The 20685-nt window shown below is 37.6% G+C and overlaps 3 protein-coding genes across 3 annotated transcripts in view; 2 read left to right on the forward strand and 1 right to left on the reverse strand.

Annotated features, from left to right (window-relative positions):
* Window positions 1–20685, reverse strand: part of LOC123868472 (serine/threonine-protein kinase SMG1) — a 220974-nt gene that overhangs the window by 58466 nt on the left and 141823 nt on the right. The gene's annotated exons all lie outside the window — the stretch shown is intronic.
* On the forward strand, window positions 1962–6617 carry LOC123868475. The gene is made up of 3 exons (XM_045911016.1): window positions 1962–2361; window positions 2757–2817; window positions 3759–6617. Exon 3 carries the CDS (start codon window positions 3775–3777, stop codon window positions 4714–4716), a length of 942 nt encoding a protein of 313 aa, XP_045766972.1. The 5' UTR covers window positions 1962–2361; window positions 2757–2817; window positions 3759–3774; the 3' UTR covers window positions 4717–6617.
* LOC123868476 lies at window positions 8511–10429 on the forward strand. The gene is made up of 2 exons (XM_045911017.1): window positions 8511–9441; window positions 10237–10429. The coding sequence occupies exon 1, from the start codon at window positions 8558–8560 to the stop codon at window positions 9365–9367; it is 810 nt and encodes a 269-aa protein (XP_045766973.1). The 5' UTR covers window positions 8511–8557; the 3' UTR covers window positions 9368–9441; window positions 10237–10429.

Consider the following 20685-nt stretch of genomic DNA (forward strand, 5'->3'; position numbering starts at 1 on the left):
CATGGCAAAATGTTCCAGGTAAGTAAATGATGGTAACAAGTGTAAATTAAAAATTTATAACACCCCCGACGATCCAAAGTATTTGAGTTTTCCAAAACATCATTTTCAAATAAATAATTATGTATTTAGGCAACGTCCATCTTGACAGCTTGACATTTGTCTATTGACATAATATTATGAACCTAACGGTTATCTAACCTTCTTTTCTACAAGAAAACTAGAAAAGAGCTGATAACTCTTAAACGGCTGAACCAATTTTTTTAGATTATAGCTAAGAACACTCTCGATCAAGCCACCTTTCAAACAAAAAAAAACTAAATTAAAATCGGTTCATTCGTTTAGGCGCTACGATGCCACAGACAGATACACAGATACACAGATACACAGACACACAGATACACAGATACACACGTCAAACTTATAACACCCCTCTTTTTGGGTCGGGGGTTAAAAACAGCTGCAATGAAAAAATTTAAATAGAATAGAACTAAATATTCTGATAAAGAGACAAGTACTGTCGCGGAAACCGCGAATGTAAATATTGTATATAGCAACACCGATACTCTATGGTGAGTATGTCTTTGGTTTCCTTTAGTATAACAAAGAATGCAAGTTTCGACATGTCTGAGTATGATGGCCGCCGAACGCGCCAAAATATCTTAACTTCATATATTAGTTAATTGTTAGTGTGAATGATACGTGTTGGACTGTGTCACCGTGCTGCAACGCTAGTAACATTCGTTGGTGTGAATATATGTGAATGATGTGTGCTGGGCTGTGTCACCGGGCGGCAGCGCCAGGTCATCCATGCAGATGCATATCAGCTAAGTGCCTCAAGTTTACCTATTAATGCCGCGAGCTTCTCTTAGTTGTAATAAGGAGACAGATGAACAGCACGGCTCTGTTGCAGTGCCATACGAGCTTGATCATGAATTTCCCGGCCGCACAGGCGCAGGGCTTGAGTTTCCCGGTCGTAAAGACGCAGGGCTGGTCCAATTCCCAGGCCGCACAGGCGCAGGGGTGGTCGAAAAGACGTTGGACACATTACCGGTAATGTAGGACGATCTCAGGCTGTGAAGGTTAACCCCTGAACGGCGAGAGCGGTTTGATCCCGTTGGGTAGATTGCCGTAGCTATTGACACACGCTAAGTCCTTAAATTCGTGATGGTGGGTCGAACGTCCTGTCGTGCGTTCGACCACCAGGCATGGAAACAATGTAAACGATCGCTCCCCTGTTCTCATGGTGATTAACTTATATCTATGACAATAAAGTAGACAGTAAAAACATTGGTGTTGTCTACTTGTACAAGCTTAAGGCATTTAGTGGATTCAGTGTGAATCATAGCTGAAATTAAATATTACAGATGGTGATACGGTTGCACACTAGCCTGTCAAGGACAGTGGTTTCCAGTGGCTGGTACATCGGTCACTTACAGGTGGCAGGATTGAAGGTGAGAGTAACAGATTGCAATAATAGATTCATAATAAATAACTAGAATCTGGGCGATTTGCTTCGCTATCTGAAGACGCAGTAGTTAGTCTTCCCCCCTACAGAGATATGCGACATGGTGGAGATAATCTGGGATTTGTTGCAAATCAAATATTTGCCAATTTTAAGAAAACAAAATATACTTAATTCGTGTTTATTGAAAAATTGCAATTTGTTACTCTCAACGCCACCTATCATTCGCTAACGAAACTAAGATCGTCGAGTCTGTCTCATAGTAAAATGAGCTATTTGCTTATAAAATTGAGATTGGTTGCGTAATAATATTATGAAGGAATATTTTATGCAGATAGTATGAATGCAGAATCATTTTAGTGTGATTTTTTAGATAAATGAAAGTTGATTGATTGAACGATTGATTGGTTGAACCGGACGTGGTAATTAGAAAATGGCGTCTAGGATTAAAAGTTAAAACATAGGTGATGGGTATATTATATTCTTTGTCTATGATATTATGGTTATGAATGCGTGATGTACGCTAAGCTTTATTCATGGAACATAGACTACTAGTTAATCTATGGTCATAGAGTATATCAATATATAGTGAGCTGAGGAGTCTGTGGACGATAGGCTTTTTAGTCATTACATTTATTAAATGTGGTAAAACGTATAAATAGACAAGTAATTTAGTTTAATAAAGAGGATTAATTATAAGATTAATTTTGAGATAAATTTCGGAACCCGTACGTAAAGATAAAAGAGTTGAGTATCATATTTCAAATTTGCCGCGTAAATACACAATTCAAGTTCGATCCTGTATCAGACATCGGCCATTTTTATTTTTCTTACAAAGAGACGCGAGATTGGAAAACCATAAAACGCTGAATCAGTGTAAAGTTAATATAATTAAACGGGTAAGCACATTCGTTTTGTACCTTATAAGACGACCATTATATTTCTATCGTTTGATAATTTGAGCACGCTATTCATGTCGAGTTTTGTGATGAAAAGTTTATTCGCCCGGTCAAATCGAAGATCAAAACTATTTATGAAAATTTTCATATAGGAACATTATTATATGAGTTGTGTTTATATTTAGTAAAGATTTTAATTACTTAATGAAGAAACCTGCTGTTGAGGGTTAATAGATCTTAACTCACTTCAATAATGTGACTAGATTCGAACAAGTTAGCGAGATGGTCGGTTAGATATTTGAATTCAGACATATCGGAAGTTCGTTGTAAGACTCGCCACAAATTTTCAAGTCACAGTATTAGTGTAATTAAACGTGAATATGTACTTGTTTTAGGCAACCACACGAGGTCACGATCAGTATTTTACTTCTAAGTGCTTACAGAAATTAGTAAAAGGTAAGTTTTGGATATATTATAGTTATAGGAACAGTAGTACTTTCAAACGAAAGTTACAATTAATTACCCTTATGCTAGCTAACTAAACTGAAATTAAACCTAATTATCCATGTGTAAGACAATATCCAGAAGTACAAATTGACTCACAGTACTGGATGAATAATTGTTTGTATGTATGCATATACATACTTTATTTATCAAAGTTAGATAATTACAAAATTTTATTATCTTTATATGGTTGCAAGAACAATTTACCTGAGTTGAAAAAATAGTTTCAAGTTGACTTGTAGAATTTAGTGGAAGTTTTATGTTTAGAGATACAGTGTCCATGAATGATTTTAAATATTAAATAATGGCAGATATTGCTTATTATTATTGCTCTCAGATTCCATGCAATAAGTAAATCAATATTTCAAAAGTAATTTTTCTAAAAAGGAATTAAAATTAAAGTTAATGCTATAGGGTGTACAGTTAGCAGGAACTATAACAACAAATTCTCAAAATATTTTTATATTTGTTTTTCATTGTCTTGATTATGAGTTTATGGTGATGATACATACTTACATGGACGGTACCTATATATCTTAAGGGTTATAACTAAAATAATGTACTTGGTGTTTCAATTTTCAATAATATGGAAATAACTTAATTCTATATTAATAAATTAAGTTAATAGTAACAACTACTATAGTTAAAGGCTTAAAAATTCTTATCTGACTAAGTATCTGTGCTATTGACATAGAGTAGAATTTTGGAGTAACTCTTGTATGAGAAATATTTTTACTTTTCAAAGTACTTGTGCCGTTGGCCTAAGGATGAATGTCTTGTGTGTGTGTGACTTATTTAAAATGTGAGTAAGTGTGTATACCTGATGATAGGTTATTATATACTTACCTATGTTTATTGTAGGTTATTATACCTAGCCTAAATCATATTTCCAGAATAATTGACTGCAAAATGGAAGAAATACTCTTAAATCGTTTGTCCACTTTTGTCAAAGAAGTGAAATCTCTCTCGGATCAAGCTCTCAATTTATGTCAAACTCTTCATGAAAATGATGAAAACTTAGAATCAGCAAGGATTGTTAGGTCTAAATTGAAAGCAATTTTATCTCGGTTTACCACGGAATTATATAATTATTTCAAAATTTGTAACGACCCTAATCCAGACGAGATATCAGATTTGACTAATGATCAACTTCGAGGTGAAGAAAATTTAGCAGAGCTAGAGGCAAGATTAGCCATGAAGAGTGAGAAGTCAGTGATGTTACCTCAGCAAAGTGATTATTCATCATACAGCAAACTACCAGATTTGCATTTACCAGAGTTTAGTGGTAATTTGCTTGAATGGCACCAATTTTGGGATCAGTTCACATCAAACATGAACCGAAGAAAATTGAATGATGTCGACAAGTTGCTGTATCTCAAAAGTTCTCTCAAAGGAGATGCTGCTAGACTTATAGATGGACTTGAAACAACAAATCGAAATTATCAGATTGCTGTCAATGCTTTAAAGGCTCGATATGGGAAAGAAAATGAAATTGTATATGCGCATCATAACGCTCTAAAGAAAATCAAGCGAGCGGAAAAGATGGAGGATTGTAAAGGAACGTTGGATGAGATAGAACGACATCTCCGAGTACTTCAATCTATGGGAGAAAATACCGATTCCAATCAAATGCGATTTCTTATTATGGAAAAGTTTCCAACTGAGATTATCTATGAAATGAAAATAAGATTGGACTCTGACCGGACAGAGTCAGTCGAAGACATATTGACACAACTTTCAAGAGTGATCTCAGTTAAAGAGGAAGCACGAATGATAACTCAGGAAAGTACCATGGAAGGAGCGCCACAATACACTGTGGAAACTTTACATGTAAAGGAAACTGTTCTTTAAAACAAAGGACATTCTTCTAAGATGAATAATACTAATGAATTCAAACATAATAAAGGCCGTTGGAACAATTTTAAACTTAAAGTGAACAATAGGTATCAGAGAGAGAAAACCTTCCCAACTAAAAGAAAATTTGAAACAGAAAGAAGTGGTTATAGCAAATTTACTAAAGAAAAGAAAAGAAGATGGTCATGTATTTTCTGTGGGGAACACCATAACAATAAAGATTGTACCAAAGCAAGAACCATTGAAGAAAGGAAAGCTAGATTGAGAGGTAGATGTTTTATTTGTTTTAAACCAGGACACATAATGCGTAAATGCACAGTAAAAAGGAAATGTGAATTTTGTGAGAAACAAGGGTCTCATCATCAATCGTTATGTCCTAGTAAATTTCAAGAAAAACCGGAACAGAAAGGATCAACCAGCACTAGTGTAATGCACACCAGTAGAAAGGGAACTACTTTATTGCAGACTGCGGTGGTTGAAGTTCGAGGATATGGTAATAATACAAAACTATGTCGAATTCTAATGGATTGTGGTAGTCAAAGGAGCTATATCACTGAAAGGATTGCCAAGGATTTGAATCTTCCAGTTGAAGAGCAAAATAATCTTTCAATATTTACGTTTGGAGCACAGAAGCCCAAGGAAATAGAAAGTCCATTAGTTAAAGTAAGGTTAGTTACACAGAGTAAAGCGATTAGGACTGTATGTGCCAACGTGGTACCTTCAATATCTCAGGGAGTTCCACATCCAGAAGAGGACTTACTTGACTGCAAGATCAAGGAAAATTACATCTTAGCAGATAATGGTACATTGTCAGACAGAGTAGACATTTTACTAGGAAATGATTATTATTACACGATTATGTCAACGAAGAAGGTTCGTATTGCAGAAGACTTATACCTCATTGAATCGGAATTCGGATGGATGCTCTCGGGCAAAATTTCAGAGAATAACAACACAGTTGAACAACTGTCAGTATTGACATATTGTCAATCTTCATGTGAAGTCAGACTGAATCAACCAGATCCACCATTAGACAATGGAGACTTAAAACGTTTGTGGGATTTGGAGTCGATTGGAATCACCGATTCACCAAAATTAAGTCGCGATGAAGAAGCTATCAAACACTTCAATGAAACAACTGAGTACAGAGATAACAGATATTATATTAGTTGGCCATGGAACGACTATCCAACAGACTTACCATCTAACTTTGGATTAGCGTTCGGACGTCTAGTAAGTTTAGTTAAAAGATCAGACTCTGAAACTCTAACAATATATGATGAAACATTAAGAGAACAACTGGAAAATGAAATCATTGAAGAAGTCCCAAACACAGAGGAAAAGGATCATCCAATACATTACATACCATTTCATGGAGTGTTGACACCGGGAAAACCTTTGAGAATCGTATACGACGCTTCAGCAAAGACCAAAGATAACAAGAGTTTAAATCAATATCTTTATTGTGGACCACTATTATTAGAAGATTTAACAGGATTACTAATTAAATTTAGATGTTATAAGGTTGGAATAACAGCTGATGTTGAAAAGGCATTTCTACAAATTGGACTTAAAGAACAGGACAGAGATGTCACAAGATTTCTATGGTTAAAAGATACCAAAAAACCAGTAACAAAAGATAATCTTCTTTACCTTAGATTCACTCGCGTTCCATTTGGAATAATATCAAGCCCATTTATTTTAAATGCTACAATCAAACATCATCTGATGAACGCCAAAAATAAAAGTGTTAGAAGATTAGCAAATGACATTTATGTAGACAACGTTGTGACTGGAGCCAACACTGCAAAGGAAGTCGAAGAGTTATATAGAAACTCAAAGGAGGCATTCCAAGAAATCTCAATGAACTTGAGACAATGGAGTTCTAATTCAACGGATTTCATACAACAAATACCTGATTGTTGTCCAGAAGAGATAGTAAAAGTATTGGGTCTAGACTGGCACATAAAAGATGATACATTACACTTGAGGACCAACAAAATTATAAACAATGCTAATACCAAAAGAGGTATTCTGAAAAGCGTTGCATCTTATTTCGATCCATGTGGATTTATAGTTCCCACTCTGTTAGCTGCTAAAATCTTACTGCAGGACCTGTGGAAGATGAAAATAAAATGGGACTCACCATTACCCAAGGATATCGTTGAAAAATGGAAGGATATTCAAGAAGACTTGGAAGGAGTCAAGGAAATAAGTTTAGCTAGATGCTATATGAAGAATCCTCAATGTAACGACTTTGAAATTCATTGTTTCACGGACTCTTCAACAAGAGCCTATGCAGCTGTAGTTTATATCGTTGGAAATGATCAGAAAAGTTTTGTTATTGGAAAATCGAGATTAGTACCGATAAAAGACCAAGAAAATCTAAAAATCCCTCGTTTAGAGCTGTTGGGCGTATTGATTGGAAGCCGATTAATACAATATATTCTTAAATTCATTGATTTTAATATAACTAAACAAATATTATGGACAGACAGTCAAATTGTTATTGATTGGATTAACTCAACTAAATTACTAACACCATTTGTTGCCAGAAGGATCAATGAGATCAAACAAAATAAAAATTTAATCGTCAAATACGTACCGTCAGAACTGAATCCTGCTGATGTTGCTACCAGATCAACAAGCGCAAAGGAGGATCAAGAGAAATGGTTAAAGGGACCAAATTTTTTGCTTAAGAAACCTGACAGTTGGTCAGGGAAATTCAATATCGATACTTTTTTAGTTGGGGAGGGTCTGACGAAGACTAGTGATACGCAAAGTTGTTCACAAACGGAAGTAGAAGGTCAGATGAACACCAATGAGGTTCAAGAACAGGTTCCAGAGGTAATAGAATTGGAAGATTCTATAGATGACAACATACAAGACAACATATCTAAAGAACAAGAAGTAGAGACTGAATGTCTGGATAACAGCATAAATGAAATTAAGAAAATACAAGCTGAATACTTCAAAGAAGAAGTAAATGGTAAAGAAACAAGTCTCAGTCGTAATTTGGGAGTGTTCAAGGACGTTGACGGAATTTTACGATGTAAGGGTAGGCTTCAATATGCTGAATGGTCTTTCGACAAAAGGTACCCCATACTTATACCTAAAGGTTGTGATTTCACTGATAAAATTATAAGGAAAACACATGAAGAGAATTATCATCAATCATACTCTGAGCCTGATTCGTCAGAAGTACTGGATACCACAAGGCAAACGTGAAGTTCGAAAGAAGTTGGAAAAATGTCCACGTTGCGTGAAACATGGAGGTGGACCATTCAAAGCACCACACATACCTGCATTACCACATGAAAGGGTAAATTATAGCAAACCATTTACATTTACTGGTATTGACTATTTGGGACCAGTGTTAGTTAAAACAGAAGGAGGAACGAGCAAAAGATGGATATGCTTATTAACATGTTTGGCAGTTAGAGCAGTACACTTAGAAGTGGTAGACGATTTGTCAGCTGAAGAAGGTTTACTCGCTCTGAGGCGAATGATTGCGACCAGAGGAGTACCAACTCTAATTACATCAGATAACGCATTACATTTCAAATTAATAGCTGATATAGTTTCCAATGCATACTGTGTTAAAAATAAAATAAAATGGCGATTCATACCTGAACTCGCACCTTGGTATGGAGGATTTTACGAACGGCTCGTAGGACTCGTAAAACATTGTATGCGAAGAACACTTCAAAAGCATCTTTTAAAGGATAATCAACTTGCAACAATAGTTAAGGAAATAGAAGCAATAATAAACACCAGACCTTTGACAGCCGTAGATTCAGAGCTAGAACATGTCCTGACACCTGCGGATTTTCTACAAATGGATAGATGTATCAGTGTAGAAACAGCATCAGATAACATTCCATTGCAAGGGACATCGACAAAGACCAACTTAGTCCAGGGCTGGAGAAGAGCTCGTATACTGTTAGAAGAATTTAAAGAAATGTTTAGTAATCGCTACTTACCGAGCTTACGTGAGAGATACAGTCACTCGCTCAAACAACCACGTGTGACTTCAAAACTTATCCCAAAAGAAGGCCAGTTGGTTCAGTTGAAAGGAGATAAAAATCGTGAAGGCTGGAAAGTAGGTAAAATAGTTTCTTTAATTAAGAGTTCTGATGGTTTAACGAGAGTGGCTCAAGTGAAAGTAGGAGACACTATATTTACCCGTTCTATTGCTCACTTATATCCGCTTGAAGTAGAAGACGGTGTCCAATGGGAACCGATACTTCAAGATGCAAAACAATATTCTGAAGTCCAAAAATTATCTAATGAAGTTTCCAAAGAGTTGGTAACTGCACCAGATACTGTTACAATAGAATCGGTGAACGCACAAAAGGAAACGTTAAATGATAATGACATTGAAATGAGACAAATTGAAAACATAGATGAGACGGAAAATACAGCAGATGTTGCAAATAATGAAGCAGACATAGAGACTGAGAGCATGGAAAAGGATAGAGTTGTAAATGATCTGAGAGATGATTCTGATGTGAGGGACAAATATTTGATGACAACGAATGAGGATACGGAAGAACGATCCGAAGACATTGGTCACAAGCGAGTTGCAGCGGTCCGAGCCCTTGAAAAGATAAGGGAATGGACGCGCAATTTGCTTACCTTGTTGTAATCAACCGTTCTCGGCGGGAGTGTCGCGGAAACCGCGAATGTAAATATTGTATATAGCAACACCGATACTCTATGGTGAGTATGTCTTTGGTTTCCTTTAGTATAACAAAGAATGCAAGTTTCGACATGTCTGAGTATGATGGCCGCCGAACGCGCCAAAATATCTTAACTTCATATATTAGTTAATTGTTAGTGTGAATGATACGTGTTGGACTGTGTCACCGTGCTGCAACGCTAGTAACATTCGTTGGTGTGAATATATGTGAATGATGTGTGCTGGGCTGTGTCACCGGGCGGCAGCGCCAGGTCATCCATGCAGATGCATATCAGCTAAGTGCCTCAAGTTTACCTATTAATGCCGCGAGCTTCTCTTAGTTGTAATAAGGAGACAGATGAACAGCACGGCTCTGTTGCAGTGCCATACGAGCTTGATCATGAATTTCCCGGCCGCACAGGCGCAGGGCTTGAGTTTCCCGGTCGTAAAGACGCAGGGCTGGTCCAATTCCCAGGCCGCACAGGCGCAGGGGTGGTCGAAAAGACGTTGGACACATTACCGGTAATGTAGGACGATCTCAGGCTGTGAAGGTTAACCCCTGAACGGCGAGAGCGGTTTGATCCCGTTGGGTAGATTGCCGTAGCTATTGACACACGCTAAGTCCTTAAATTCGTGATGGTGGGTCGAACGTCCTGTCGTGCGTTCGACCACCAGGCATGGAAACAATGTAAACGATCGCTCCCCTGTTCTCATGGTGATTAACTTATATCTATGACAATAAAGTAGACAGTAAAAACATTGGTGTTGTCTACTTGTACAAGCTTAAGGCATTTAGTGGATTCAGTGTGAATCATAGCTGAAATTAAATATTACAGATGGTGATACGGTTGCACACTAGCCTGTCAAGGACAGTGGTTTCCAGTGGCTGGTACATCGGTCACTTACAGGTGGCAGGATTGAAGGTGAGAGTAACAGATTGCAATAATAGATTCATAATAAATAACTAGAATCTGGGCGATTTGCTTCGCTATCTGAAGACGCAGTAGTTAGTCTTCCCCCCTACAGAGATATGCGACAAGTACTAATGAATTTATCACTCAGGAATTGAAAAAACAGAGTAACACCTAAGTACCTACCTGCTTATACTTGGAGTCACACGTATTATGTACCTACTATAAGGCTTATAATATTATGTAGATATAGGTAGGTAGCGTACCTACCTATTGTGCATAGACTTTCTTAACTTAGCCTCAATGGTGAGGGTGATATGGTAGGTACTCTTTGTGGTCGATCTTCTAACATTACAATTATTCTACCTTAACATTTAGCATTATTAAATGCATTCTGCGAGCCGATGGCTATCGCTGCACAAAATGGATCGTTCGAGATGCACTTTTAACATTTCAGTCTACGGACGTCTGTCGTCTAGGTAGGTACTTCTAAATGTAGGGTTTTTCAAAGAGGTTCACCACACCCAGCCTTGAGGCTTCCTGTGCCCTCATCCAGTCACTTAACGTTACTCTGTAATATCGCCAGTCAATGACACGGTATCCCACACTACACTTAGGTAGGTTCCTGAGGTACGCTGTGCTTGTACCCAATCTCCGCCCAATACGACAGGCATGGATTGTTCATTGCCACTTCAACTTGCTGGTGGTTTGGGCTATGTTAGAACCTTTCTTTGACGGATGCACTATGTACATCATAAATAACGCCGCTGAGTCAAATTTAGTTACACAACCACGACGGTTAGCTTTCACAGTCTGCTTGATCATTCTCTTCGCGTCCCGTGGGCAAATTAAGGCCCAGGGACTTATAAAATTTCATCATTTTGTTTATTTATCACTGCTCTCAAGCTTCTCTCACTAAGTATTTTTTGGTGAGTTACAATTCGACCACCGACTCGTAAATTTACGCGAAAATGACGTCATTTACTAGTTTTAGCGTGTCAAACGATGAACTCGTGGTCCGGTTTTGCTGGTATTGGTATTGGTTTCGACGAAAACGGCTGCCAATCTCGATGGTAACGTATTAATGTGGTATTTGGTATGGTAAAGTAAAAGATATACTCGCATTTGCTCGATCAACTTTAGTTCGTAATGTTTCCGCCTGTGTCGCTGGCTGTAGATGTATGAAAAAACTCGTTTTCGAGTTTAGTATTTTAAAAACTGTGAAATCTTATACTAGCTATACTGGTTCTGTATGTTCACAAGATACTGAAAGTATATAATTAGGGCGCCGCGTGCGGGGAAGGGGTGGGTAAGTGTACCGAAGTTAGCAACTCGTTACCTTACATTGTTGACGCGAGATTGTTCGTTAACAAATATAAACTTAGATGAGATAAACACAGGAGCTGTGTATAATGTACCTAACATGGTGGTAGTAAATATTAAATCTGTAATTTTCTAATACATATAGAACATATAGCACTTTTAAATTAGGTACATAGGTATACTATGTGTTTCAAGTTTCAACTATAAGAACATTCGCTCTTGCAAAGTTTTTTATATTTTTTAGGGATCCGTACCCGAAGGGTGCCAACGGGATGTGCTATTACTCCACTACTATGCCTCTGCTATCCATAAGCCCATCCGTCAGTTTGACTGTCAGCGGGCTGTATCGCGTGAACCGTAATAGGTAGAGAGTTGATATTTTCACAAAATGTATTTCTATTGCTGCTATATCAACAAATAATAAAAAATTCTAAATGGCCGCCATGCTAAGTTTAGGGTTACGTACCCGTGAGGTGCCAACGGGAATCTATTACTAAGCCCCCGCTGTCCGTCCGCCCGTCCGTCCGTCGCGCGTCGGTCCGTCCGCGTCAGCCTGTCAGCGGAATGTATGTCGAGAACCGTAATAGGTAGAGCGTAATTGATTGCTGCTATGAGATCTTATGTCATTTTGATGGACGGGAAAGGGACAAAAACTTTTCAGTCTACTAAACGGCAGTTTTATGCAAAGTGAAAGTAGGTAAACTGGAGAATTTTCGCTAGGGCCCTGATCAACAGTCAACTTGAACAACAAAGTTAAAGTCGGTCAAACTATTTCGGTAACAGTCTACACCAGGGACCCACTTGAGGAAAGTTATTCTCGCTTTATTATTTAAGTAATTTAATTTATAAATAGACGTCCTCGAAACCCTGAGAACCCACTAAATGTCTGAGTAAATTCTCAGCCAAGGCAATACTCGCCGCAAGCTAGCAAGCAGAGAGGAATGCAGCCTGCGCGCCGGGCGGGTTCAAACTAACACACCTACTACATACATACCAGCATCAAGTTCCTGCTATAATCTAGAGTAGCCATATTTACTAACACTCCGCTGTCCATACGTTCGTCTGTCTGTTTCTGGGCTTTATCTCGTGAATCGTAATAGGTAGAGGGTTGAATTGCCGCTATAATAACATTAATAATAATAATTTCAAAATGAACGCCGTGATAATAAAAATACTAGACAAGTGTAATTTAAAAATTTATAACACCCCCGACGATCCAAAGTATCTGAGTTTTCCAAAACATCATTTTCAAATAAATAATAATGTATTTAGGCAACGTCCATCTTGACAGCTTGACATTTGTCAATTGACATAATATTATGAACCTAACGGTTATCTAACCTTCTTTTCTACAAGAAAACTAGAAAAGAGCTGATAACTCTTAAACGGCTGAACCAATTTTTTTAGATTATAGCTAAGAACACTCTCGATCGAGCCTTTCAACCAAAAAAAAACTAAATTAAAATCGGTTCATTCGTTTAGGCGCTACGATGCCACAGACAGATACACAGATACACAGATACACAGACACACAGATACACACGTCAAACTTATAACACCCCTCTTTTTGGGTCGGGGGTTAAAAATAAAAATTGTTGTTTATTGTACGATGGTACAGAACTTTCGTGTGCGAGTCCGACTTGCACTTGATCGATATTCTATTTTGATACAAATTAGCCCTTGACTGGACTCTTACCTGGTGGTACTGGTAAGTGATGATGCAGTCTAAGATGGAAGCAGACTAACTTGTACAAGGGATATGAAAGTTTCATTAAACGCATACCCCTTATCAATTCTACGCGACATAGTACCGGAACGCTAAATGGCTTGGCAGCACGACTTTGCCGGTAGGATGGTAACTAGCCACGGCTGTAGCCACCAGGCCACCGACAATATAGAAATCACAAGTTTCCTTTGCCAGGAATGAAACCCGGGTCCACCTACTTATAAGACCACAGCTCGGCGCTCATGACTGAGCCAGGGATGTTATAATATTTAGAAAAGAATAATTTGATAGCCCATTAGGTAACTTGTTTCAATTAATTCCAAAAATTAGTATTATCAATTATTGCAATTAAAATAGTCACATAATAAATATTAACCATACTAATTAACTAATCCTTTATCCGACGCGATTATTAATAAACAATAACCCTTTGCCTACAGTTAATTGCGAATTCATCAACAAATCAATAAAGTAATGAGCTACCTAATTAATTACATACCAATTGAGCTGATGTTAAAATCTATGAATAGCTAGGCATAATATTATAACATACAGCATTTATCCTTGATTTGAATGTAAACTAGCAATGTGTTCCAAATACTTAGTGGTCTCTAAGCAGTACCGTACCGCCAGAAAGCTTGGCGGTACTGTTTTAAAACACGACCAGCTCATACTCACACGGAAGATGAAGGAAAGAGCCTATGATGCTGGACGAACCAGGTGAAGGAAACAGTTGATATTGGCTCAACTGTAAGTCAAAGGCCGTAAGTCGTTTAGCACCTTAACGATCATATTCGCGTGACACGGTTATGCACATGCGTTAGCTGTGTGTGGCGTGTTTATAGAATAAGTTCATAATTGCTACTTGTATTCTGAAGCCGACCGTACTTGTAGTGTTGTGCAGTAGTTGTTGTGCCTGAGGATCGAACCCCCGACCTCCGATTAGGAGGCGGACGTCTTAACCACTAAGCTATCACAGCTTGCTCTACACCCTTCATATTTCTAACTAGGTGATCCCCGCAACTTCATCCGCATGGTTACAGGTTTTTTAAAAACCTCGTGGGAACTGTTTAATTTTCCGGGATGCAAGCTACCTTTGTACCAAATTTCATACCAGTCGGGTAAATTGATAGGCCTTTAAATTTCAGTTTTGTTTCCCGTGGGATCATTTTGATTTTCCGGGATAAAATGTAGCCTATATCCGTCCCCGGGACGTAAACTAACTCCGTACCAAATTTCATCAAAATCGGTCAAACTATTCAGCCGTGAAAAGCCAGGAGACAGACAGACGGACACACTTTCGCATTTATAATATTAAAAGTATGGATTTGCCCCTGCCGAGAATCGAGCCCGAAGCCCTAAAAGCCTACAGTACCTACTCACCATGGAGGTCACGCTATTGTTATACAAGCGGTAATTGCATATCACAGAACCGCAGGATAGCGCTGATGCTTGATACTAGTACCAATAAACAACGGTAGCTGACGGGTACGCGGATAATTGCTGGAATAAATATAGCCAACCAGACTGTATTCAGCACTGACATACCTAAACAACGTCAACAATCCAGAGGGGGTCATGTGAGAATACATGAACATCTCTCTCTGCATATTATTGCTCCTTGCTGAGGGTTTAGACCCCTTTCCATTTATCACATAAATAATGGAAAGTTTCTTAGGATAAAAATTCGAAGGTCTTCCAAATCCTTCGGGATAAGAGAACGAGATTTAAACTCGGAGGTTTAACGGCTATATAAATAAGTGTAAATTAAAAATTTATAACACCCCCGACGATCCAAAGTATTTGAGTTTTCCAAAACATCATTTTCAAATAAATAATTATGTATTTAGGCAACGTCCATCTTGACAGCTTGACATTTTTCAATTGACATAATATTATGAACCTAACGGTTATCTAACCTTCTTTTCTACAAGAAAACTAGAAAAGAGCTGATAACTCTTAAACGGCTGAACCAATATTTTTAAATTATAGCTAAGAACACTCTCGATATAGCCACCTTTCAAACAAAAAAAACTAAATTAAAATCGGTTCATTCGTTTAGGCGCTACGATGCCACAGACAGATACACAGATACACAGACACACAGATACACACGTCAAACTTATAACACCCCTCTTTTTGGGTCGGGGGTTAAATAGAGAATGATCGGAACCGATGGTTTAATAGGAAGGAAACAAAGGGGTCAAATTCAAACCCTCAAAGTCAGTCATCCGTCCAGTTACTGTCCTGGGATAACGTTGCTTAACCAGTGGGATCGAAATATATGTCACAACTAGGTTTCATCCCTCCATGACCATTGAATATCATCATCTCATCATCATGATCAAACAATCGCCGACTCATTACTAAGCCCTAGGATCAGGATATGGAACGCCCTTCCGGCATCAGTTTTCCCTCCACCTATAATATGGCTGCCTTCAAGTCAAGAGTGAATAGGCAACTTCTAGGCAAGCGCGCTCCATCGTAGGTTGCATCATCACTTGCTAGCGAGTCTGATTGCAGCCAAGCGCTAGTCTATACTATAATTTGAAAAAAAAGCACGAGTCTCCTCTCAGAATAGTAAGGCTTTGGCCAATGTCTGGTGGACTTTGGCCAAGTGTGGGTTGGGCAGACTTTACAGTTTGGGAACATTATGGAAAACTCTCAGGTATGCAGGTTTCCTAACGATGTTTTCCTTCGCCGTATTTAATTGCTTAGAAGTCAAAACGCACATAGCTCCGAAAGATAAAAGTGCGTGCCCGGGATCGAACCCCACATGTAAACAGACGTATAACCTTCAACGAAAAATTAATGTTTCAACAAGATCTGAAACAAACACTAGAAACTTTTATTTCTTGTTAGAAACGTTTGTAAAAGGCTTTATCGAAGCGTGTCTAGACTACAACCTTCTACAACTACTAGTGGATGCACTACGACACAGGCTGAAAATATTTTAGGTCTATCCCTAAGGGACGAGGGACGTGCTCGCCGTCCCGGCAAAGATGGTTCCCCACGGTGAATGATTGCACGAACTTGAGCTTACAAGTTTAGTACAGCAATAATATGTTGTGACGTTCTACGTAACATAGGAAACATACTTGCCACGTTAATACATGCAGTGCGGTTTGAGCAATATACGCATGTTGATACGTTAGTCGTGTCATATCAGACGAGTTAGCCAAAAGTCCCGAACATTATTTTGCATCATAATCACAGGATACATTTTTCGATTATTGTTTTCACCAATTTCGACCTTTCGAAATTTCTTGCCTACCTACCTATATCTCATTTTCCTGGTTAGCGATAAGTAGGAAACAGATGAATATGAGAGTTTGCAGAGAGTTTTATATTAAAAGTAAGTATGTATACGATTTAACATCTCAGCAAAGTTGACACAATTCGATCGTCGAAATACTTTAGCGTTTAAATAAGATGGACTTCATAATATTGGTTTAAAGTTCAAGCTCGTCCATCCATACTTCTATAGCCAGAGCTCCAAGCGGATATCTTGCGATATTCAATTGCATTTTTTACTTTAAATCAAGAGCCTTTAGGTCCATTTTACTCTGAACTTATTGTGTTTCAACCCTCGAATTCAATCAACGTTGGTGAGATGTGAAATCTCATACTAACCACACAGTAGGTACAAATTATTGCACGCCCGCAATCACCCGCGTCGTGAGAAACTAGCTTTACACAGATAGACCTTAATATGATATTCATGGACACTTTATACTTGGATCTGGAGGCAAAAGTAATAATGCCAAAAGTCGGGATAAACCCTAGGATTGTATGGGAATATAGAGTTGCCGCGACTGGGCTGTTTAAATATTGACAGCATCACTTTTGTGTTTCGTATCTGTTTTCTATTTCGCGATTTCAACGGCGGCCTCTCCGTCACTCACTACACAAACGTAGTTTAGTTCTCTTTTTAACCCCCGACCCAAAAAGAGGAGTGTTTATAAGTTTGACGTGTGTATCTGTGTATCTGTCTGTGGCATCGTAACTCCTAAAGTAATGAACCGATTTTAATTTAGTTTTTTTTTTGTTTGAAAGGTGGCTTGATCGAGTGTTCTTAGCTATAATCCAAAAAAATAGGTTTAGCCGTTTGAAAGTTATCAGCTCTTTTTAACCGACTTCCAAAAAAGGAGGAGGTTCTCAATTCGTCGGGATCTTTTTTTTTTATTTTTTTTTATATTTTTTATGTATGTTCCCCGATTATTCAAAGACCCCTGGACCGATTTGGAAAATTATTTTTTTGTTTGAAAGGATATACTGTGCAGGTGGTCCCATATAAATTTGGTAAAGATCTGATGAATATCTTCGGAGATGAAGAACAGAACTCCTCAACGGATAGGAGCAAATTGCTCGCGATCAGTGTAATAGCTTAGTAAACAGTAGGGTTTTAACTGGGCACAGCATATTATAGTACAGTGGGGCCACTAAAAATTGTGAAATAAAAAAATTTCAAAAGAAAAATAAAACCGACTTCAAAAACGACAAACACTAAAAAGTAAAAAATAACTTTTGTTTAGCTACACGTGTAATGCACCTAGGTATGAAGTCGGGCGAGCTTCACTCTTGGATTTCTAATTTTGTTTTAATATGCTCGCTCGACTTCATACCTAGGTGCATTACACGTGTAGCTAAACAAAAGTTATTTTTTACTTTTTAGTGTTTGTCGTTTTTGAAGTCGGTTTTATTTTTCTTTTTCTAGTTAGTGTAACCTTCACTGGTCGGGGGTGTTGTAAATTTTTAATTTACACTTGTGAATACCAGCCAATTATTAAAGTCGATGTAATTTCATAGACATGTTCTAGAAATATTATGTGTCTATTGAGCGTGGTGTAGTCAGAGCTTAATGAAGGATTTGTTCATATTAAGTGGAGCGTGATAGAGTCGCCCGCGTGATAGATCGACTGTGATTGTATCTTCGTGACACAACATCACGCCAGTCATTGCCTCGCGTCTTACGACCTTACCTTTTACCTTCGCATGAATCGCTAATGAGAGGAGCTGCTGTGTTGGTTTAATTGATAAATGATAACATTGAGTTCCTCACAAGTTCATACTAATGTTATAGATATGTTAAACATGAATAAAATTATATCTAGAAGTATATCTAAAAGTAGATCATGTGATTGGGGCACGGTATAATATATTATGTACAATAACTACTTTTATAAATCGCATCGGCAAGATTCGTTTGCGCAGAAAATTGCAACCTAACGTAGAATAAAACCGATTCTTTTTATCGATTACAAGGTAGCCCTTGGCTGCAATCTCACTTGGTGGTGAGTGATAATGCAGGCTAAGTACTCTTTATATGAGGTTAGATATAGAAATATTTTTAGAATAATATTTGGCATACTTAACTTCTTAAAAAATTTAAGTTGTGCCTGTAACTACTATTTTCACCATCGATCGTTTGGAAAATTTCTTGAAAAATATTTATACTCAATATTATGTAAGCTCATATTTCAATACAAGTTTGTGTGTTAGCAACATTATAATATGTATAATGTATATTTGGACTGTTCGAAAACCAATACACGAGAGAAATGTAGACATATTGCAGTACATTTGCATACATACAGTATGTCCGTCCGTAGTTTGCTATGCATACTGTATCATGACTGTAACAAGTTTTGAGCCAAAGTTAGTTAGGTGCGCAGTAATTGAGGCTAAAGTGCTATTAGTGTCCATCCCGCGTTGCTGAGACAATTTGCTACTTGGACACTGCCAGAGTGAACTAGAGTGAGGGAACTCACGGTGTGGTCCTGAATCGATTATGTCAAATATTAGGCTATGGTGACGTGAAAGTAAAATCATAGAACAATAGGGTTATAATAAGGCTACCTGCGTGAAATGTACTAACATTCCACCACGATTTATATTATGTTTAGGGCACTTTTTAACACCCGACCCAAAAAAAGGGGTGATATAAGTTTGACGTATGTATCTGCGTATCTGTCTGTGGCATCGTAGCTCCTAAATTAATGAGCCGATTTCAATTTAGTTTTTTTTTGTTTGTAAGGTGGCTTGATCAAGAGTGTTCTTAGCTATAATCCAAAAAAATTGGTTCAGCCGTTTAAAAGTTATCAGCTCTTTTCTAGTTTTCTTGTAGAAAAGAAGGTTAGATATCCGTTAGGTTCATAATATTATGTCAATTCACCAATGTCAAGCTGTCAAGATGGACGTTGCCTAGATAAATAATTATTTATTTGAAAATGATGTTTTGTAAAACTCAGATACTTTGGATCGTAAGCGCGGAATAGCTATAATCCAAGAAAATCGGTTCAGCCGTTTGAAAGTTATCAGCTCTTCTCTAGTTACTGTAACCTTCACTTGTCGGGGGTGTTATAAATTTTTAATTTACACTTGTTTTATGAATGTTCCCCAATTACTCGAAGACCCCTGGACCGTGATTTTGGATTCTTCACTTTTGGATTTCTAATTTTGTTTTAATATGCTCGCTCGACTACATACCTAGGTACATTACATGTGTAGCTAAACAAAACTTATTTTCTACTTTTTAGTGTTTGTGGTTTTTGAAGTCGGTTTTATTTTTCTTTTGAAATATTTTTATTTCACAATTTTTAGTGGCCCCACTGTACTATAATATGCTATGCCCAGTTTTTATTTTTCTTTTGAATTTTTTTTTACACTAGTAGTACAAGTGAAAAGTAAGAAAGTGTGTGATTGTTGGTTTGTTTTTCAACCAATGGAGCAACAGATCGACCTGATTTTTGATATCTATACAACCTATATACTTAATTAACCCCCGACCCAAAAAGAGGGGTGTTATATTAAGTTTGACGTGTGTATCTGTGTATCTATCTGTAGCATTCTAGCTCCTAAACTAATGAACCGATTTTAATTTCGTTTTTTTGTTTGGAAGGTGGTTTTTAACCCCCGACCCAAAAAGAGGGGTGTTATAAGTTTGACGTGTGTATCTGTGTATCTGTGTGTCTGTGTATCTGTGTATCTGTCTGTGGCATCGTAGCGCCTAAACGAATGAACCGATTTTAATTTGGTTTTTTTTGTTTGAAAGGTGGCTTGATCGAGAGTGTTCTTAGCTATAATCCAAAAAAATTGGTTCAGCCGTTTAAAAGTTATCAGCTATTTTCTAGTTTTCTTGTAGAAAAGAAGGTTAGATAACCCTTAGGTTCATAATATTCAAGTGTCAATTGACAAATGTCAAGCTGTCAAGGAGGACGTTGCCTAGATATACATAATTATTTATTTGAAAATGATTTGTCGGGGGTGTTGAAAATTTTTAATTTACACTTGTAATAGAGTGTTCTTAGCTATAATCTAAGAAA

This window comes from Maniola jurtina, chromosome 9 (assembly GCF_905333055.1).
Source record: "Maniola jurtina chromosome 9, ilManJurt1.1, whole genome shotgun sequence".
Lineage (NCBI taxonomy): Eukaryota > Metazoa > Arthropoda > Insecta > Lepidoptera > Nymphalidae > Maniola > Maniola jurtina.